At 33.3% G+C, this 20,871-nt stretch overlaps 1 protein-coding gene across 3 annotated transcripts in view; it reads left to right on the forward strand.

The window, feature by feature from the left end:
* SEMA3D (semaphorin 3D) overlaps window positions 1–20,191 on the forward strand; it is a 194,601-nt gene extending 174,410 nt beyond the window's left edge. For all 3 annotated transcript variants that reach the window (XM_045388679.3, XM_015447834.4, XM_065542399.2), the window contains 3 exons: window positions 2,288–2,352; window positions 8,201–8,340; window positions 15,846–20,191. In XM_045388679.3, the coding sequence (XP_045244614.2) occupies window positions 2,288–2,352; window positions 8,201–8,340; window positions 15,846–16,271 (631 nt within the window). In that variant the 3' untranslated portion in view covers window positions 16,272–20,191. The remainder of the gene's footprint in view (window positions 1–2,287; window positions 2,353–8,200; window positions 8,341–15,845) is intronic.
* Window positions 20,192–20,871: the final 680 nt, after the last annotated feature.

Below are 20,871 nucleotides of genomic sequence, written 5' to 3' on the forward strand. Positions count from 1 at the left end.
CACTATTTTGGCTTTTTTATAATTGTTCCTTCCCTATTTCTTATTTCTAAATATGCATATACTGATGCCTACTGTTTTGCAAATAATATATAAATATATATGATGGTACAAGCACAGATTGTATAAAACCCACAGTGTAGCCCAGTGACTTGGTATAATTTTAGTTTTACTCTAATAATTATAACTTGGTCAATTTCTGCCACTCATATAATTAAACAACGAACATTTTCCTTGCTGTTTGTAGTTCATTGCTTTATGTGTTCTTAGAAATAGTGCTATTTTGAGCCAACAATTCCAAGCTAGGAATTTGTTCTATATACACATGTGCAAAAGTACCACAAAGTTCTATGTTCAAGAATGTTTATTTCAGCATTATTTTTATAGCAAAATAACTGCAAACAATCTTAATGTCCATTGATATGCTTGCCGCTAGCTAAATATATTATATTAATTAGTTTAATGTCAATTATAGTAACATTATTTTCTAAAGTATTCAAAGTATATTTTCCTGTAGGTGAAATGTAAGCAAATGTATTTTTAGGTCTGTTTTCAAACTAACAGGCACATGCTAGTCTCATTACCACATGTACACTTTTTTCTTTTTGGAATTTTATGGATTTCTCAAATTCTGATTTCTAAGAAATTACGGATTGAATGTATAGTGCAATAACAAATATTACTTAAAATTAGAAAACATTTTATATTCCCTGAAATCCATGAATTAAATTGAAATGGGTACATATGATTATTAGAAATTACAAGTTAAAAGTCACCCACATTTTGTTATAGTTTTTGGCCAAGAACATACTCATTATAGTCTTTGGGGAATGCTTTCCTGGAAAGCTGAAAAACAAGAATGCTCATTAGTTGGTAATAAACCTCAGTGTGATGAATTGACCCTGTTCCTTAAGAAGCCAAGATTTAAAAACATTCTTGACCTTTTGTACCTTATACCATCATAATTTTTTCTTCTTGTATTTCCCAAGACTGTATCTCTGATCTTTCAGACATGCCACTGTGATGTTTTCCCTTACCTAACATAATGTCATGTGAGCCAAAAGATGTGTATAATGGATGAATCTTGTCATCTGTTGTCATCTGTTCAGCATTACCCTCAAGGAACACTCTAGATATCACAGAACGTTTATTGGTGCTTTTCTGGTCTCTGAAGTGACAAAATAAAATAGCCCAAGCAAATGAAAATATGCTGTAAGGGTGTAAGAACTTGCTTAGATGTAGCAGGGTTTTTTTGTTTGTTTGTTTTTCTTTTTCTTTTTTATAAAATAGTTACTACTTTATTTTAAGGAAAATGTGTGATGTAATACAAAAGCCATTTGTTTAATATTATTATTATCATAACTACCAGAAAAACAATTTGAGCTACTCATCAGCAGATAGAAATAACAGGTAGTCTTTTATACCATATTGAACTTATAATTCTATTTCAAGTTACAGTATTTAGTTTGTTGCTTAATTAAATCTATGCAATAATGAATCTTTCCATGACAAGGTGTTTTGTATTTGTGTATATGTTCCTATCCACTGACTGAACTCTTTTATATATTATTATTTCTCAATGACTGACTAAAAAGAGAGTTCCTAAAGAGAGTAACTGGCCGGGCGCAGTGGCTCATGCCTGTAATCTCAGCACTTTGGGAGGCCAAGGCGGGCAGATCACCTGAGGTCGGGAGTTCGAGACTAGCCTGACCAACATGGAGAAACCCTGGCTCTACTAAAAATACAAAATAATAATAATAGCAGGGCATGGTGACACATGCCTGTAATCCTAGCTACTAGGGAGACTGAGGCAGGAGAATCGCTTGAACCTGGGAGGCGGAGGTTACGGTGAGCTGAGATCGCGCCATTGCACTCCAGCCTGGGCAACAAAAGCAAAACTCTGTCTCAAAAACAAACAAACAAACAAAAAACAAAAAACAACAACAAAAAAACAAGAGTAGCTATCCTCATTTTAATTATATAAAACCAGGATTATATTTTTATTTAACCTTTTTTGTTGAATACTTTGTGAAAAATCAGAGAAAAAGAAGCATAGTTAAATAAAATTCATGTCATCTCATTGTCTGAACAGGATTTCTTCTATTAGGACCTCACTACCAGTAGTTTTTTAAATCAATGTTAGATTGATTGGAATATTGACTTGCATTTAAGTTGAGCTGTAAGACAAGCATAAAACTGCATCTGCTACTGTTGTTAGTGTTAGATGTAGCCTTTCTATATGATGGTAATCATGCTTGAGGTTCTAATCAGTGTAATCCCCTTTCCGTAGGAGAGCTAGACGCCAAGACGTAAAATATGGTGACCCGATCACCCAGTGCTGGGACATCGAAGACAGTAAGTACAGCTTCGATATGCTTTTTCTGTGATTTAAAATGCTAAGCCCATTCTTTTGTGTACTTTTATTATATGACTTAAACCATCTATTATCTGGGAATATCTCCATTTTGTGTAATGCACGTGTTCTGGAAGAGCAACAGGAAATTGTATAAATCAACCCCTGTCTACGTGCCTAATAGAATAATCCTTTGTTATATCATTATTTGTTTCATATGTCTTTTAAAATTCCTAAACTGTAGCCTTTGTTTCTTTTTACTACCATATCCATCCTTATAAAGTTTGAAAACTGCTATTAGAGATAAAACAGGATATAACAGAAAACATTTGGACATTTAGAGTAAACTCAAATAGACCTCCCAGAAGTCTGGTAAAAGTGTAGGTCTTATTTGAAAGAAGTTTTTAGGTAGCCTATACTTTATTTATACTCACCTATCAAATCATATATTCACTTAATCAATAAATATTTATTAAGCGACTTTCATATGCATGTAATTGTCCTGGGTATACTATGTGACTAAGAAACTCCTTAGAGAGCTTATGAATCTTTGAGGAAATGTCATAAGGCACAATTAGTGATAGAGGAGTTTAGTGAAAGAGAGGCTGTATTGTTTAGAAAAATGAATCATAGAATAGAAGGTCTTGAAAGCCTGAAGGAGAAGGCCAGTGTGGGGGAGTAGAGAGGAGGCCTGGTGAGTGATTCTGAAAACAGAGAAAAAAAAAATCGATAAAAGTATGTATTCCAGAGCTTCAGTTACTCTCCACTCTCAAGCTCTACCTTCAGATAGAAAATATGTGCACATACACACCAAACACACACACACACACACACACACACAAAGTGGTAGAGGAAGTGCACATTCATCACAATGTTACTGACCACCCCACCAGAGATGTAAGTAACCCAGATTTCATAATCTATAACCGGTGGTCTGGTAGTGTTTTCTTGATTTAAAAGCAAAACAGTTATTTTTAACTTATAACTTAATTCTTCTGAAAAATAAGTCTTCATCCAGATTAGTATGTTTGGGTCCTTGTTCTAATGTGTAGGTGATTCATTGTGATGTCCATTGGTTTATTTACCAAACATTACTGTGCGATACATATGCAATTCTCTACACATGCATATGAAATATATCAGGGATGATTATAGGTATTGAGGATATAGCAATGAACAACAAAGAAAACAACAACGGAATCTGTGCACTCACAATACTTATATGCAAGAGTATGTTAGGGGAGAGAGCAGACAATAAATACCAAAACAAGTAAAATAAATGCTATGTCAATGATAAATGTTATGAAGAAACTGACACAAAACATAGTTGCTGCCTAAGGCACTCACAATTTTTGTCTTCACTTTACCATATCCTATTCATGCTATAACCCACTGCACGCAGTCTTTTCTAATCATCATGATCATCACTCTATCCAATCCATTCTTGTGAAGGTCACCGGCAATTTCCTCCTTGCCAAATCCAATGACCAATTTTCAGTTCTCATTTTTACTTAAGCTGTGACTCCCTCCTTTTTGAAACACTTTCTCTTGACTTCCATGCATTTGTGTGCTGGAGCCAGTTCATGTGGCCTCACATAAGTTGGTTGCTTAAAATTTTGAAATTTTGTGAGCTGATTTTAAACCACTGAAAGCTTGAATCAGTCAGACATGTTGGGAGTATTTACACCAGCAAAATCAGCAAGCACTACAAATTAGTTTTTTGGTTGTTTTGTTGTGTTTTCAGAGAAATGATGTTCCAGCATACCTATGTGCCCTTGTACCGTATCCTTCTGGTTTACCTCTTACCTTGCAAACTGTGCCTTCTGAGTGTCCTTAACTTTCCTTTTTGTCCCACCTTTTAAATATTGGAGTGTCCCGAGCCACTTTCCCATTCTCTGTCTACTCACTCTCTAATACTGTCTATTTCAACACTGTCAGAGGCTATTTCCCTCCCAAATTCATAGTCCAATTCTGAACTCACCCTTACATGCCAGACACAGATACTTGTATGCCTACTAAAGAGCTCCACTTGAAGGCCTAATTAGCATCTTAAACTTATTCTGAGAAAGAATTCTTGTTATCTTCTTCAAGACCTATTTGTTCTGCAGACTTTCCTTTATTAACAAATTGCACACCATTCACCCAGCTACTTATGTCAAAAAGCAGCTAGGAGTCACTTTTATAATATTTTCTTTCCTTCCCATCCTATCACCAACCTCTCAATTAGTCCTTCTGGCCCATGGTCAAGCTTTCCTACTTCTCATCACACCCACAAATGCCAGCCTAACTAAGGCCATAGTAGTTCTTCAGTAGCTGCTTCACTGGTCTTTCTGCCTCCACACTTGTGCCACTTCTATCTGTACCCCACTTAGCTGTATACCCCACTTACTAGCCAGAGTCATCTTTTTAAAAACTTCAGTCAGAGCATGTCACTCCCTTACTCAACATTTTTCAATAGCTTCTTAGAACAATTGGTAAAAAAAATGGAAAGCTTTCCTATGGCATGTAAGATTATTCTTGACCTGATCTCTAGTATATTCTCTGACCCTCCTTCACATCACTGTTGCTAGATTCACTTAGTAGCTTTCTCTTTTTCAAAAGCACCAATGAGTTGCTGCCTTATGTATGTTTGCATTCATTGTCCTCTGTACCTGAGGAACTCGTTTTTCAGATGTTTATTTAGCTCCATCTTTTTATATCAATTAATCCTATGGTTACATGTTAATTATTCAGAGAGACCTTTCCTGATCATCCCATTTAAAGTACTTTTTTTTTTTTTTTTTTTTTTTTTTGCCCGTGGTATTTTCTAATCTCCTTTATTGTTTTGTAGCAGATATTACTTCTTTATTCATTTACTTGATTACTTTGTCTATGTCACTAGAATGTAAGTTTCTAGAGGGCAGTGAAATTCATATTCATCCTGTCATATTATTCTAGCACTTAAAATGATGTTAGTGTGTTAGGCACACAATAGCAGTTGTGTAATAGACAAGTAAATAGAGGGATATTCAGATGGATAGCATTTGAGCCATGCCTTCAGGAGAAAGTTAGATTTTATAAAGTAATGAAGAAACAATAATTAAAATCAGAAAGACCTCACATAGATTGGGTAAAGTTTGTGAAAGTGTCTACATGATTCTATTAATTTTATGTTTACTTTATAGGTGCTAGGAGCTATTTCATATTGCTCAGAAAAGTTTTTTTTTTTTTTTTAATAAAAGTAATTGATACCTGTATAAAACATTGATTGGAATATGAGATGCTAGAGGTGGAGAATCAATTGTGGGAGTTAGAGTAGAGACTGTAAAGATATTTACAAATTAATTGACTTGTCTCTAATCCATCATAAATGTGTGCTGGATTTTATTAGGAAGTCAAGTCTTGAATAATGGGCAAAGATTTTTCTTTTCTTCTTTATTTTCTTTCTTTATTGCTTTTATTGTTAAAAGCTGCAAAACTGCATGGTTATCGATGACATAAAACCAGCAATACATACAGAAAAATAGTTCAACAACATTAAACAGATCAATCTTGCACTTCAATGATAAGCTATATATTTATTATAAAGAGGCATTCTAGGCATTTTACTATAAAAAATTTTTTTGACTGCAATCTGGAGGAAAAAAAATACTCCACTATTATCTTACATGTCATAAGAAGCTATTTTAACTATTTCAGACACTATTGTATATAACTTTTACACATTTAAAATTTAGGTCATGATAGAATAAAACAAGTTGAATATTCCTTATCTGAAATGCCTAGGATCAGAAGGTTTTTGGATTCCATATTTTATCAGATTTTGGAATATTTGCATATACATAATGAAATATCTTAGAATGGGATCCAAATCTGCACACAAAATTTATTTATATTTCATATACACCTGATACACATAGCCTTCAGGTAATTTTGTATAGTATTTTAAATAATATTGTGCATGAAACAAAGTGTGTGTGCATTGTATCATAAGAAAGTAAAGGTGTTATTTTCTTAGCCACCAATGCGGACAATCTGTGGTTGTATGGCATCACCACCATTCCTGACTCTGAATTTAGATGTTACCAATAAGCCATCATCATCTTATTCACACATAAACTGTATGTTGTGTCCTTGCCTTTTGACTGCAACCCATCAAGTAGAATTTTCCACTTGTGGTTCACGTCTGTGCTGAAAACGTTTTGGATTTTGGAGCATTTTGGATTTCAGATTTTTGAATTAAGGATGCAGAACCTTTGTGTATGATTGTGTGTGTGTGTGTGTGTGTGTATGTGTATGTGTATATAATATGCATACATCTATATACATTTAAAAACTTTTAAAGTGGAAAACTTAGAATTCAGAAATGAAACAAACGTTGCTGGAAGTAACAATAAATTCATTTTCAGTGAAACTGATGTAGAGATGTCAGACATTATTTTTATTAATTTGAAAAAAGAGTTCAGATAATGAGCTCGCTATCACTTTTCCAGTTGATTTCACCAATTTATCTTTTACTAAATTGACCAATTCTTTGGTCAAGTCAGTCTAATGGCATTTCTCCTGAGCCCTTGCCCCATATCCCACAAATTAACCTGCATCCTCCCCTACTTTGTTGACAAAATCCTTTTCTCAGGAAAATTGTATCCGTTATTATAAGATGGTACATATCTTTCTTTTCCATAAGTGGCACCAGTGATCTTTTTGTGCATTAGGAATTTATTAACTGTGAAAATCACAGCTATAATCTGTTGAATTGGTGGAGATAGTTGATTGACTACAGGTTTTAAATGGAATCCACACATTTTGAAGGTTAGATGAGGTTAATTCATAATGGTGTCAGCATGCTTGACTTAATCCTTGCTGGTAAAACACAAGTAAGTTCAAAATAAGTTTCTTGAAAAGAAGCCTAACTAACATATGTGCATTTATGCCATTGCTGATCATTTGTATGCTTAGGTTTAGGATTCACTTGGTCTTTTAAACCTTACTCTAGGTGATGTTCTATAGTGCTAAGTAAGCCAATCTGTAAAATTGAGATATCTGAATATATGATGAGATAGTGCATATTTGGGCTAAGCTGAGCAGCTGTCATTTTTTGTTTGATCAAATTTGAGCTAGAGCTCTTAGATCACACAAGGGACACAGCCTTTGGCTACTCTAGATGGAATGTATTTCAGATGGTGCATTGATTTACGAGAATAAGGTGTCTGAGACACTGTTCTTTTAAGCATCCCAGTAACTATCTCATAGTAAATGTATATTGGGCTAAAATATCCCTCTGTATAAAAAAGCATAAAAATGATAGATTAATACAGATAAGGCCCAGATATTGAGTATTAGTGCATCTGGCTCATGATCATCATCATAGAATTTTGTCAAGCGTAGGTCACTATAACTTACTTTTCTGATATCAAAATTTTATGTTATCTGATCAGCTCTGTGGACCAATTCATGATAGAAATTGCCTTTAAATTAAAGCAAACTGCTCCAGAACTATCTACAAAATTGTTTATATTTTATATTAACAAAAAAGTATTAAAGCACTAAAAGATGCAAAAGATTTATTCAGCTCAAAGAAAAAAATCTCAATATATAGAGTTAGATATTATGAACATTATTTTTTAAAATCAAGTGCAAATAGCTAATATATTGATGAAAGAATAAAAATTACAATACAGGGATAAAATTTTTAAAATCCATCTATTGTGTAATATTTGTCTCAGGTAACAATATTATAACATGAATTTCCTTTCTCTTTAATAATGTATATGATTCTTTCCCTATGGCATCTGTTCTGAATCAGTCTGTTTTCCCATTGCTTTTAAAATCAGGTCAAGGTTAATCTCTTATTCCATGTTTGCTTTCCAGGCATTAGTCATGAAACTGCTGATGAAAAGGTGATTTTTGGCATTGAATTTAACTCAACCTTTCTGGAATGTATACCTAAATCCCAACAAGCAACTATTAAATGGTATATCCAGAGGTCAGGGGATGAGCATCGAGAGGAGGTAAGCTGTTGTCATCAAAGAATACTCACTTTGAGGGAAATAGTGTACGATTGAGAGATGTTCAACTTTTAGTGCTGTATGCTACTTTTATCATTATTTGATTAAAAAAAAAAAAGGTTTTGCTTACTAACACCAAAAGTAACAATAGCTTTTAGATAAGAATAGGCCAACTTCACACAAATGTTTTCATAAAATATATTTAAAAGTAGACTGAATTTTTTAAAGACTTTTACATTTTTTTTCCAAATTGCATATTTCATAGATTGCCTATATTTAGGAACAAATCCCTAATAACAAGAACACCATATTTTTCTTCCCACAGTAGCACAGTGACTACATTTTAGTTCGCATTGTGTTTAATTTAGATCATTAAATGAAGCATGTTGAGGTTGTATTAAAACAGAAATATCTGGTCGGGTGCGGTGGCTCATGCCTATAATCCCAGAACTTTTGGAGGCTGAGGCGGGCAGATCATGAGATTAGGAGATCGAGACCATCCTGGCTAATTCGGTGAAACCCTGTCTCTACTTAGAATACAAAAAAATTAGCCAGGCGTGGTGGTGGGCGCCTGTAGTCCCAACTACTGGGGAGGCTGAGGCAGGAGAATGGCATGAACCCACGAGGTGGAGCTTGCAGTGAGCCGAGATCGTGCCACTGTACTCCAGCCTGGGCAACAGAGCAAGACTCCATCTAAAAACAAACAAACAAACAAAACAGAAATATCTATGTTTATCAAATTATATGAGCAAATTAGATAAGTATCCAGACATGTTAAACTAAGGACACTGTAATGAATAATGGAAAAAACACAGGATTCAGAATTACATATCTTGAGTTGAAACATGGTCCTTAAACCTTTGGTAATGTTCCTGAGCCCCCAATTTTCTAAGTGAACAAAATAAATTCAAAAGTTACTATAATATTAAGTGAAAAAATGCATATGAGAATGTAGAATTTCAATAAAGAGGCTCTCACAACTGTAAAATATGCATGTAAAATTACAGATACCCTATTAATGAGGGTATTTTACATGTGCATCAGGAAACAGTACTAATCATGTGTTTAGAAAATACTAGTTCTACCTTTGGCTTGACTCCTGAGAATTCATGAGCAGATCGTAACTTCTCTAGCACTTAGTTTCTCTCTTATATAAGTAGATCAAATTTCCCTAAAATATCAGCCTTATTGACAAGTCTATAAACATTTAAAATAGTACATGTAATTAAGTCAAATATTAGTACAGAACAGTGGATCTCAACCTCTGGTAATTTTGTTTCCAGAGTACCAACATTGGGCTATGTCTGGAGACATTTTTGAACATCACAGCTGGGTGGGTGGGTGGCCAAGTGGGTGCCCCTGGTGTGTACTGGGTAGAGGTCAGAGATGATACCAAAAATTCTACAATGCACAGTTCCTCACAATAAAAAACTATGTCACTCCAAATGTCAAAGATGCTGAGGTTAAGAAAACTTCAGGTAAAAAAAATCAAATTTTATCATAAGAAATGGATTTAAAGATATAGTTATACTGTTACATGAAGAGTTTAACATCATTCTCTTCATCTAACAGCTACAAGAATAACTTTTTCTAAGTGTTAACTCTTTACATACTTAATATATAAATAAAAGAATAACTTCATGTTTTGTTAAGTCAGATTTCAACAATAAAACTAGATACATCATCATTCCTGACTTCTATAAGTCCTAAGACTATGGCAGATTCATATTTACACTGCATATTTATTTTAAGGGTTCAACTTTTTACCTTTATATTGAAATATTATTTGATACAGAAATGATTATTTAATTTCAAAATACAAGGCATTTACTAGAAATGTTGAAAGAACGATACTGAAATTTTTTAACTTGCAGATTTTTTTATTATGTTGTAATGTTTTAATCTTAAGTGTCACAAACCAATATTTTGAATTTCATAGCAAATAAAGTTTGATAATTGCTTTTCAGTTAAATATAATTCTTTAATAAATGGATTTTTCTTCATGGGAAATTTAATCTGATTTTTAAAATTATGTGGTCCTCTTCTTGAGTTCATCTCTCAGCTCTAGATACTTACATTTGCCTGTGGTTGTTTGCATTCACATCTTGCATTTTCTTGAAAATTCTGTGCATTAATTTACCTTTTAAAAGTATATTATATATTCATAATGGTACCATGCTCCATGAATTTCAATGGAGCAGAAATATTTATTGAATTGTACTTAAAAGTATCTTCACTGTAATATTTCAACTGGTATTTTCATTTATCTTTGTAAACAGAGAGTTTCACATTATCCAGGATATGCAATACTGCTTCCTGAGCTGAGGAAAAGGGCAATATCCAGATTATACTTGAAGCATTTTTCCCAGCAGGATGCCTTCTGCTTCTTACCCATAAGGTCACAGTTTGGAATCTTTCCTCCACTCCAAAACAGCCTGCAGGAGGGACCGTGATCTCCTGTGGCACAGAGGCTGTCACCAGGTTATTCTCTGCCAGGAGGAGAACATTTCCTTACTGAGCTGTTTCACAGTTGGGTGCTGTACGGGAGGTCATGAGTCAGTTATCTGCTGACTTTCTTATAAAACCATTCTTAAAATTGATGATGTTTATGCTGTAACTAGCAAGTCAATTGGCAGTCCTCAAGCTTCTGTTGAACTTTTGGGATCTGAATAAGTAAACGAGGCCATACTATATTTTCTCTGTTTATGTTAATAATATTTTTAAAACATCTTCAAATATTTGCATTATTCCACTTGTCGATCTTATTTGATTTTTATTCTAAAAGCAATATAAATGATTTTAAAATTATTGTAACACATAAAATAAGTATGAGGCCACTAAGTGTAGATAAGCATAAATAATATTTTGATGTCTATTCCAGCTTTTTTTCCCACTCACCATTGCACTGTGAGCATTTTCCATTATCATTTAATGTCAATACCATGCTTTTTCTGTCTCCCACACATCCCACCCTGATGCCGTAGTTATCCATAGGTATTCCAGGTGTTCTCTCACTAGATCATGTTCCTGCTTGAAATAATAATAATGAACTTTGTTATATCTGAGTCTTTCTCTGCTTTTCTAACTATTTTCTTAGGAAAAAATCTTAGAAGTAAAATAAGTTAAAGACATTTGTTATCTTTGTGGATTTTGATAAACAACACCATATTGCTAATTTCACATAAAAATCACTGTATTAGTGTCTGTTATAAATCCCTGAGGCAAAATTATGGTTCACAATTTAAGAAAAACTTTACCAGTTTAATATGAAAACTGTATTGCCTTAATAGCTACTTCTTTGCATATTAGTGGATGCGAACTGACCTTCTTATGTGTCTTGGTTCTTGGCTTCAGTTGTATTTGGCGAATTGTCTTACCTGTCATTGCTTACTTTATATGGGCATATTTGTTTAATAACAATTGTAATAAGTCCTTTGTATATTACATGTATTAATAATTTAATGTTATACATTTATACATTTATTTTATTTTACATTTCTTTTGTTTCTGACAATTTCTGACTTTCCTACACATTTCGTTTTATACAGGCAAATCTGTTGATTTATGGCTCTGTGATATTTCACCTGTTATGCTTAAAGACTCCTTCCCCCTGGCCGGGCGTGGTGGCTCAAGCCTGTAATCCCAGTGCTTTGGGAGGCCGAGACGGGCGGATCACGAGGTCAAGAGATCGAGACCATCCTGGCTAACACGGTGAAACCCCGTCTCTACTAAAAAATACAAAAAACTAGCCGGGCGAGGCGGCGGGCGCCTGTAGCCCCAGCTACTCGGGAGGCTGAGGCAGGAGAATGGCGTAAAACCCGGGAGGCGGAGCTTGCAGTGAGCTGAGATCCGGCCACTGCACTCCAGCCTGGGCGACAGAGCGAGACTCCGTCTCAAAAAAAAAAAAAAAAAAAAAAAAAAAAAAAGACTCCTTCCCCAATCATATATTTTTTCTAGTTATTTTATGAGTTTTTACATTTATATTTTACATATTATATTTACATGTACCCAAAGATTGTAAATTAATCTAGTAGTTATTTATGTATGTATATATTTGATTTTTCTTTTTAATAATGAGCTCATTGCTCTAGCATCGGTTTAGCAAGTTTTCCTTTTTCTAATGTTTGCTTAAAAATATGAATTATTGGTTTCGTGGTATATTAATAGATGGATCATATACAGTGTCATGTAAGTAAACTCTGATAATTTAAAAACATGTATACAAATGATTCTATTCCAGTTCCTTTTCCTTTCTTCCAAATTAAATAAGAAAAGTTTTCAGTGTATTTTTTAAATACAGAAAAATTTTTGCCACAGTTTTGCAGACATTTATTCTCTCACACAAGCAGCTTTCTTTATTTTTTAATCCTAATTTCCCACTAGTAATATTTTCTGTTAGAGAAAGGGGATATTTTTGAAGCCCTGACCTCTTCCAAGGCATGTGCAGTGCTTTTACTATGGAAGAACTCACAGGTGAATTATCTGTAAAAGAACTACCATTAGACTGCTATTATAAGAGATAAAGTCCCTGACCTTTACCTGCTGCTTAATACTTAAATGTCCTTTGTCCCTTCCATGTTACTCTTCTCATGTTAAATGAATTGCCCTTCACTGGAGATCTACATTTAATAATGCCAGATATATTATCCTTGTTCACATTAGGCAAATGGATAGTCGACCCCAGCTCAAACGTGGTTTTAATTTGTAAAGTTGAGCAGTTTTTACTTATCACTTCTAGAGTGGAGAAAATTCCAAGAGTTTAAATCAATGACCAGAGATTACATTATCTCTTTGTTGAGGAGCTGAATTTTTTAAATTGACTGTGCTGACATTTCACTGTTGAGATACAGTCTGCATAATGCATCCTATTTCAGCAAAGAATGAAAGCATTACAGAGAAAGAGAATGTAAAGGCAAATGTTAATCAACTACTTAGTTTCTGGGTCACAGATTTTTACCTCTAGATTGTAAACATTCTCTGTAAATATATCTATTCAAAATGTCTTTTATTAGAGCTGCCAGTTTACTAAAAACATATTATTGAAATTTTAGCAAGAAAAAAATTGTTAAATGATCTAATTGACATTAGTTAGATGTAGAAAGCTGAAAATTTATTAAATCAAGTATGATATCTGTAGGTCAAAAACCAGAGAACAAATCCAGCACTCCACAGAAGAAAAGAAAGTTGAAAGATCATGACCGCATAATGGAATGCCAGGTGTTTATGGAATCCTGAGTCCTGTGGGGACAGAATTAGAGGGAAAAAGATGGAAGGGGACCAGACCTCAAAGTACAACAACATAAACAGGATACAAAAGATAATAGCAAAAGCAATGATGAAGCGTTGCACAATATGTGTGAGATTAAGTCATAATTTCTTCCTGTCAGAAGATTAAAGAGAACAATCAAAAGTCCTGGTCAGAGCTGTGACAATCTCTAAAAGCCACATTAAATGTAATTTAAACATTAGCAAGAGTACCAGTTATGTAAAGGAAATCTAGAGATGAACTAGAACTGAAGATATCCACTTTGATTGTCATGCTAATAACCTCAGGCCATTTTCTATTAAAAGAATTACAGTAATAAAGACTTCAAAATATTACCTCTCAAGCAGCATGGCAGTAGTATGTAATGTTGCTAATAATACTTCACATTTTAACCTTCAAAGAGCTTCGCTTTTAATCCCCCAAATACACCATATGCTGCACCACAACTTGATAGATGGGAGACCAATGGGGGAAGATAAATGAGTCATCATAGGAAACAGAGTAGAGACCAGAAGGTTCGGCTATGAAGCTAGTATTTTGAGACCTAAAATGTATTAAATTAAAAAAATATATATACAGTGAAATTATCTAAGGGGAAAAAAATAATTATACATAGTGTATTAAATTTGACATTGTCTTTTCTGTTTAAGATTGGCCATTTAGAACTCTCCTAATTCAAATCACATTTATTTTAGGCATGAGACTCCTATGGTTTCTGAGAATGTAAATTAATTCAAAGTTAGTTTGTATTACAATAGCATTTCTAAATGTCTGGGCTTTTAGAATAAATCCATAAGAAAAAGAATACCACATCCAGCTTACCAAATGGGCAACATAAGAGAAACAAACACACAAAGCTCTGATGGTGTGGATTCAGTGCAGAGCGAAGGCAGGCCTGGAGACCATTCAGCCTCATTAACCAGGGATCTGAGCTGTGACCTGCCTTTGGCCTCAAATGGTTCCCCGCCAGCTGCACTTCTCTGGCACAGAGGGTGGCTTGCCATATACTTGTTAGTTAACTGGGCTGGTAGCCAGAGATGTTTCTTTTCCTTTTCTCATATTTCTAGAATTGGGGAGATTTTTTCCTACATATTTTTCACATAAAGATGCAGAGTACAATCCACCCACTGTGAATAAATTTAATTTAACCATCTTTATGCCTCCTTGATTTCCATCATCTAAAAGTCTACAATACAGGGGCAGATGTGTAAACTGGGAAATCTTCCAGACTTCTTTGTAGCTGCTGTTGTTGTTTTTGTTATTCCACTTAATGCGGAGCCACTCAACAATACTCCACATTAAGCAGGGCTCTTTTGTGGTTAAACATGCCTCTAGTTTGACTGAAGATAGGTTCATTATTCACACCATATCATGGGCCAGGCAAGCTTAATGTTAGAATTGTCTTTTAGTAATATTGCTTCAAAGGCTGGAGAGCATCACATTTCAGTGGAAGTTCTTTGTGTTCATTGTGCTTTCTCACACTTGAAATCACATTACCATGTAATAGTATACGAAGGCATGGCAAATATTTCCACAAATGACAGTTGAAAGTATCACGTATACATACAGTATGAAAATTCAATCCACAATAAAGAGGGAAATTCAGCTTTCAATGTTGCTAACCTTCTGACTAGAGTTCTACTCAATTACAGCTCTAACTTCCAAAAGACTATACCCATACCTTTGAGTTTGACTTTAAAGACGTCATCATTTACAGCTTTCATATGCTACTCACATAGCTTATTTGGTGATATCTGGAAAATAGTAAATTCCACTTGGAATTATTGTTCTATTCTACATTATAGGTAGTAGCATGGACTGAAGCTCATTCTCTATACAATGATTATAAATGTTGTATTCTTGCTCCACATTTCAGGTGCTAATTTATGATCTTGGTATAGTAATTTGTATATGAAATCTCTGTAAAGAAGGTCACTTGATGGTTTCCAGTTTTTCATTCCTATCTGTAAATTGGGAGAAAAAAATAACTGTATTCCAAAGGCTGTTAGACTTACTAAGATACAAATGTGAAAAATTAAGGATAGAGTTTGGGGGCGATTACTTTAGTTGAATTTTTTTACCCTTTTAAACTATGGCTGACAATATTATGCTTGATGACAGAGACAAAGAGACAGTGAATATGTCTTTTAGGTTCATCTAAGTAAAACTATGTAGCCTGGTTTCATTTGCTCTTAGGTCTCTCTGTTTTTAATTTATTACCTATATTTTTCCAATTCTGCAGTTGAAGCCTGATGAAAGAATCATCAAAACGGAATATGGGCTACTGATTCGAAGTTTGCAGAAGAAGGATTCTGGGATATATTACTGCAAAGCACAGGAGCACACTTTCATCCACACCATAGTGAAGCTGACTTTGAATGTCATTGAGAATGAACAGATGGAAAATACCCAGAGGGCAGAGCATGAGGAGGGGCAGGTCAAGGATCTATTGGCTGAGTCACGGTTGAGATACAAAGACTACATCCAAATCCTTAGCAGCCCAAACTTCAGCCTTGACCAGTACTGCGAACAGATGTGGCACAGGGAGAAGCGGAGACAGCGAAACAAGGGGGGCCCAAAGTGGAAGCACATGCAGGAAATGAAGAAGAAAAGAAATAGAAGACATCACAGAGACCTGGATGAGCTCCCTAGAGCTGTGGCCACGTAGTTTTCTACTTAATTTAAAGAAAAGAATTATTTACCTACAAAAACACTGTCTTCTGTTTTGTATATCCCTTATAATAATTCATAAATGCTTCCCATGGAGTTTTGCTAAGGCACAAGACAATAATCTGATTAAGACAATATGTGGTGAATATAAGAAAGGGCAAAAAAATCATTTGAACCAGTTTTCCAAGAACAAATCTTGTACCAGCAAAGTATAAGAATTATCCTAAAAATAGGGGCTTTACATTTGTAAATGTTCCATGTTTTGAGTTTTGAAATTTATTGTCATGTAAATAATTGAGCTAAGTAAGCACCAAAGTTGATAGTATATAAGGTGCTTTATTCCCTCAAATGTCCATTAAGCATGGAATTTACCATGCAGTTGTGCTACGTTCTTATGAACAGATATATCATTCCTATTGAGAACCAGCTACCTTGTGGTAGAGAATTAGAGGTCAGACACAAATTAAGACTACTTCCATTATCAACAGGAACTTTCCCAGGGAGCCATTCGCTCCTGGAGAATGGTATAGGAATTTGGAGAGGTGCATTATTTCTTTGTGGCCACAGGGGTTAAATTTAGTGTACTACAACATTGATTTACTGAAGGGCATTAATGTTTCCCCCAGGATTTCTATTGACTAGTCAGGAGTAACAGGTTCACAGAGACAAGTTGGTGCTTAGTTATGTGTTTTTAGAATATATGCTAAGCTCTACAGGGACAGAATGCCTAATAAATATTTTAATAAGATATGGGAAAATATTTTAATAAAACAAGGAAAACATAATGATGTATAATGCATCCTGATGGAAAGGCATGCAGATGGGATTTGTTAGAAGACAGAAGGAAAGACAGCCATAAATTCTGTCTTTGGGGAAAACTCATATCCCCATGAAAAGGAAGAACAATCACAAATAAAGTGAGAGTAATGTAATGGAGCTCTTTTCACTAGAGTATAAGTAGCTGCCAATTTGTAATTCATCTGTTAAAAAAAATCTAGATTATAACAAACTGCTAGCAAAAGTCTGAGGAAAAAATAAATTTTTCTGAAGAATCATAGGAAGGGTAGACATATTTTATTTATAACCAATGATATTTCAACATATATTTTCTCTCAAAAATATTTATCATTCTCTGTATTTCTTTTTACTGCCTTTTTTCTTTCCTGTATATTGGATTTTGTGATTATGTTTCAGTGAATAGGAGAAAACAATATATAACACAAAGAGAATTAAGAAAATGACATTGCTGGGGAGTGGGGATATATATTTGTTGAATAGCAGAACAAGTGTAAAATTTTGACAACGGAAAGGGTTAAATTAACTCTTTGACATCATTTCTTCATGCAACTTTTTCGCATTGCTGAGTTAATCTGTTGTAATGGTAGTATTATTGTTTTAGTAATTTAACAATAAGTAAGCCTGCCACGTGTAAAAAGAACCAAACTCACAATATTAACATAAACATCTTTCATATTTTGTTAGTACTTTCAAATGTTTTCAATTTGACTTTCCCTCTGACTATGTATGATGTGTTTCCTGTCTGTTTAAGCAGAACTCACCTTTCCTTCCTGTAACACAGAACCCTTACCCTTCCTCGGTTTTGCCTTTTCACGCCCTTTATAGTGTGAAATGAAAAATTAGTCACTTCCTCACATGGAAGGCAGCTTTTCAGAAAACTAAATAACAGACATTGCTCGTTTCTCATGCATTCTACATATCTTGAAAGAAAAGTCTGTGAGAAACCCATGTGATTAGAGGGCAACTTAATGCAAAATCTGTGGCTTTATGTTGAGAGCATTATCTCTCTGTTATATTTATTTTATTTGCATTGGTTACCTATCTCAAAGTAGTCAAACTGGTCAAACTGATATATGAGATTGAGTATTCCCTTTTGATATTATACCGATGAATATTTGTAGGTGTTTCACTGTAAGGAAACCTAAGGAATAATGTTAATAAAAGTGAACCAGAACAAATCACTCATTTAAAAAGTAATTCAGAAGAACTGTGTGGCATGACCAGACTTCTAATTGAATAGCATAACAACAGTGTTTGTAATTATAGATTTGCTTGGACAAAATGTTCCAGGAACTCATAGTGAGCTCAAAGCAATTAAGTGGGAATATTTTTAATTTAAAAAAAAATTCAAAATATTTGTGGGTCCGAGAGTAAATAGGAATGACTTTGGAAAAATTACATGAAGCTCAAATGTTAGGATTGACTTATGAAAATAAATTTTATTTCTATCCAAATTTGAATGTCCAAACCATTTTTTAATTACTTCTTTCTAATCCTAGTTATTCAAACAAAATTTTGGTAACTTATTTTATGACCACCTCTAATATTCTGGCTGCTTTGGATACAATACTCTTAATTTATGATAATTAGTTAAAATATATTAAAAATATTATAGGTAAAATAAAATTTCACACAAAAAACAACATAGAGGACAAATATTTATGTGTATTTTTAAAGATAAAGAATATCTAAACTGTGTTTTTTTCTTAGCTTTTTAGTTGTGTAGAACATTTAGAGAGAATATGAATATATTAAATCCACAAACACACTATATACTTCCTTACCACTGACTATGTCATCAAATTTGCCTTAAAATAATGAAAAAGAAAAGTATAATTAATGGTTTCAAATATTCTAAGAAATTGTTTCTCTATGGAGGGGATCTTAAAATGCCTGTTTACTCATGTTTTTGAATTTTTCTTGTCTCTAATACTTTTGTCTTTGACTGCCTTGTGTGTTCTTTTCTGAATTTTCTGAATTTCATTTCAGCAATCTATGCTGCTAAATAGAATCCTGCATGTCTGCATTCATTTACATTCAATTTATTGTAAATTTGAAGATTTTATTTAGAAATGAATAGTCTAATTAATTTATGTAGAGTCCTTTTTTCCAAAGAGCTCAAAACACTACATCCAAATTATTGAATAAACACTTTCGGAAACCAACCAAATTACTCAAGAAATGGAAAAGTAGTCATAGAGAAACTTAGTAATTTGCAAAAGGCACAACAGTAGTTGAAGAATTAAAATTCTTAAAGTCTCATCATTCTGTTGGCTAAAATAATGCTCTTTACAATATGCTGGCTACAAAATGATCTTACTCTTGAATTTTGCTTTTGGTTCATATTTTGGTTCTTCATATTCTAGTATGTTTTGTTCCTGCTGAATTTTACAGCCTCAGCTAAACAATAAGTTATCAGTAGTCACTTTTTACTTTTCATTATCAAAATTAAATTTCCAAGAACAGCTTGATATCATTCAACTGTCCACAAAATAATAAAAAGGACATTCATTAAATACTGATTTTCTTAAACTTAAATGTTATATTTCATATTTATTTATATAATGCAAGTGGAAATCAAAACTGAAATAGCCTCCCTTTAGAATGTCACATTTTTCTTCAAAAACATGTTGGAATTGGTTAGCCTTATTGGGGATGGATAATTTAGAAACAAACCAAAAAAAAGAGAAAAAAAAGATATTTGAAGTGTTTTTATAGGAGATGTATTTTTATCATCGTAAATGATCACAATTTTAAATAATTCATCTTACAAGTGAGGTAAAGCAAATAAAATCTAAGATTCCCAGATTCCATACATTAGGAGTGCAAAGACAGGATCGTACACATGACTTATACCTCTCATTTAAATATTTTGTAGTATAAAGTATTTATGGGAAGTGTTTGAGATAGATGGTTTTTGGAAAGGGGCAAAATCTGTCAGATGCCATAGTTAATCATGTAATTTAATTCTAGTATTGTGAGTGGTTAGCAATCAATTTTGAATTTATAATTTTGCTATTTTAAAAGAAATGTAGTCTTGTAGATGAAATAATTAAAAATTGTTAAATGTATATTTTGGTTGTATTATAATAAAACATAAACATTAGTGTTCTATGATTATGAAAACCACTGGTTTGTGTGCAAATTTTGTTTTTAAACCCCAAATATGGTAATTTTTTTATATAAAATGGGACTAAAGAAAATATAAGATGCAGTATTTTCAGAAATGTTCAGTAGATGTGTTTTACACTGTAAGTACGCAGTAATTTCATTTATGAAAGAAAAGAATGTGTCCCACCCAATTTGACACAATTATATTGCTAAGCTTTATTGTGATTTAATTTAGGTTTTAGTGGATTGAGATAAATGTTATTATCACAAATAACTACTTATTTTAAATTTCCCAATTGCCATCTGATCATTTGAAAATACTTATCTATATGTTTAGCTGTATTGGAGTATAATTTATTAAAGAGTAAGGTGTGGATTGTCTTTAATTTTGCTTTATAAAAACATTTTTTAAATTTATTTTACAGACATATTTCTTGCCAATTTGGGACACACATGAAGAACATTTAATATTTGCAAATAAATAATATAATGTTCTACAAATATGGTACTCAATATAGAGAGATACTGTGTTGAGAAATGTCAAGTTTTCTGACTTTACTGATAAGCTTGTAATGTAAGATTACACTAATAGTCTTTAAAAGAACAAATAATTTTCACACAAAACACTTAAAAATTATTACTTCATTTGGGCTACTAAAAGAATACAATAAACTGGGTGGCTCATAAAC

This window comes from Macaca fascicularis, chromosome 3, assembly GCF_037993035.2.
Source record: "Macaca fascicularis isolate 582-1 chromosome 3, T2T-MFA8v1.1".
Classification (NCBI taxonomy): Eukaryota; Metazoa; Chordata; class Mammalia; order Primates; family Cercopithecidae; genus Macaca; species Macaca fascicularis.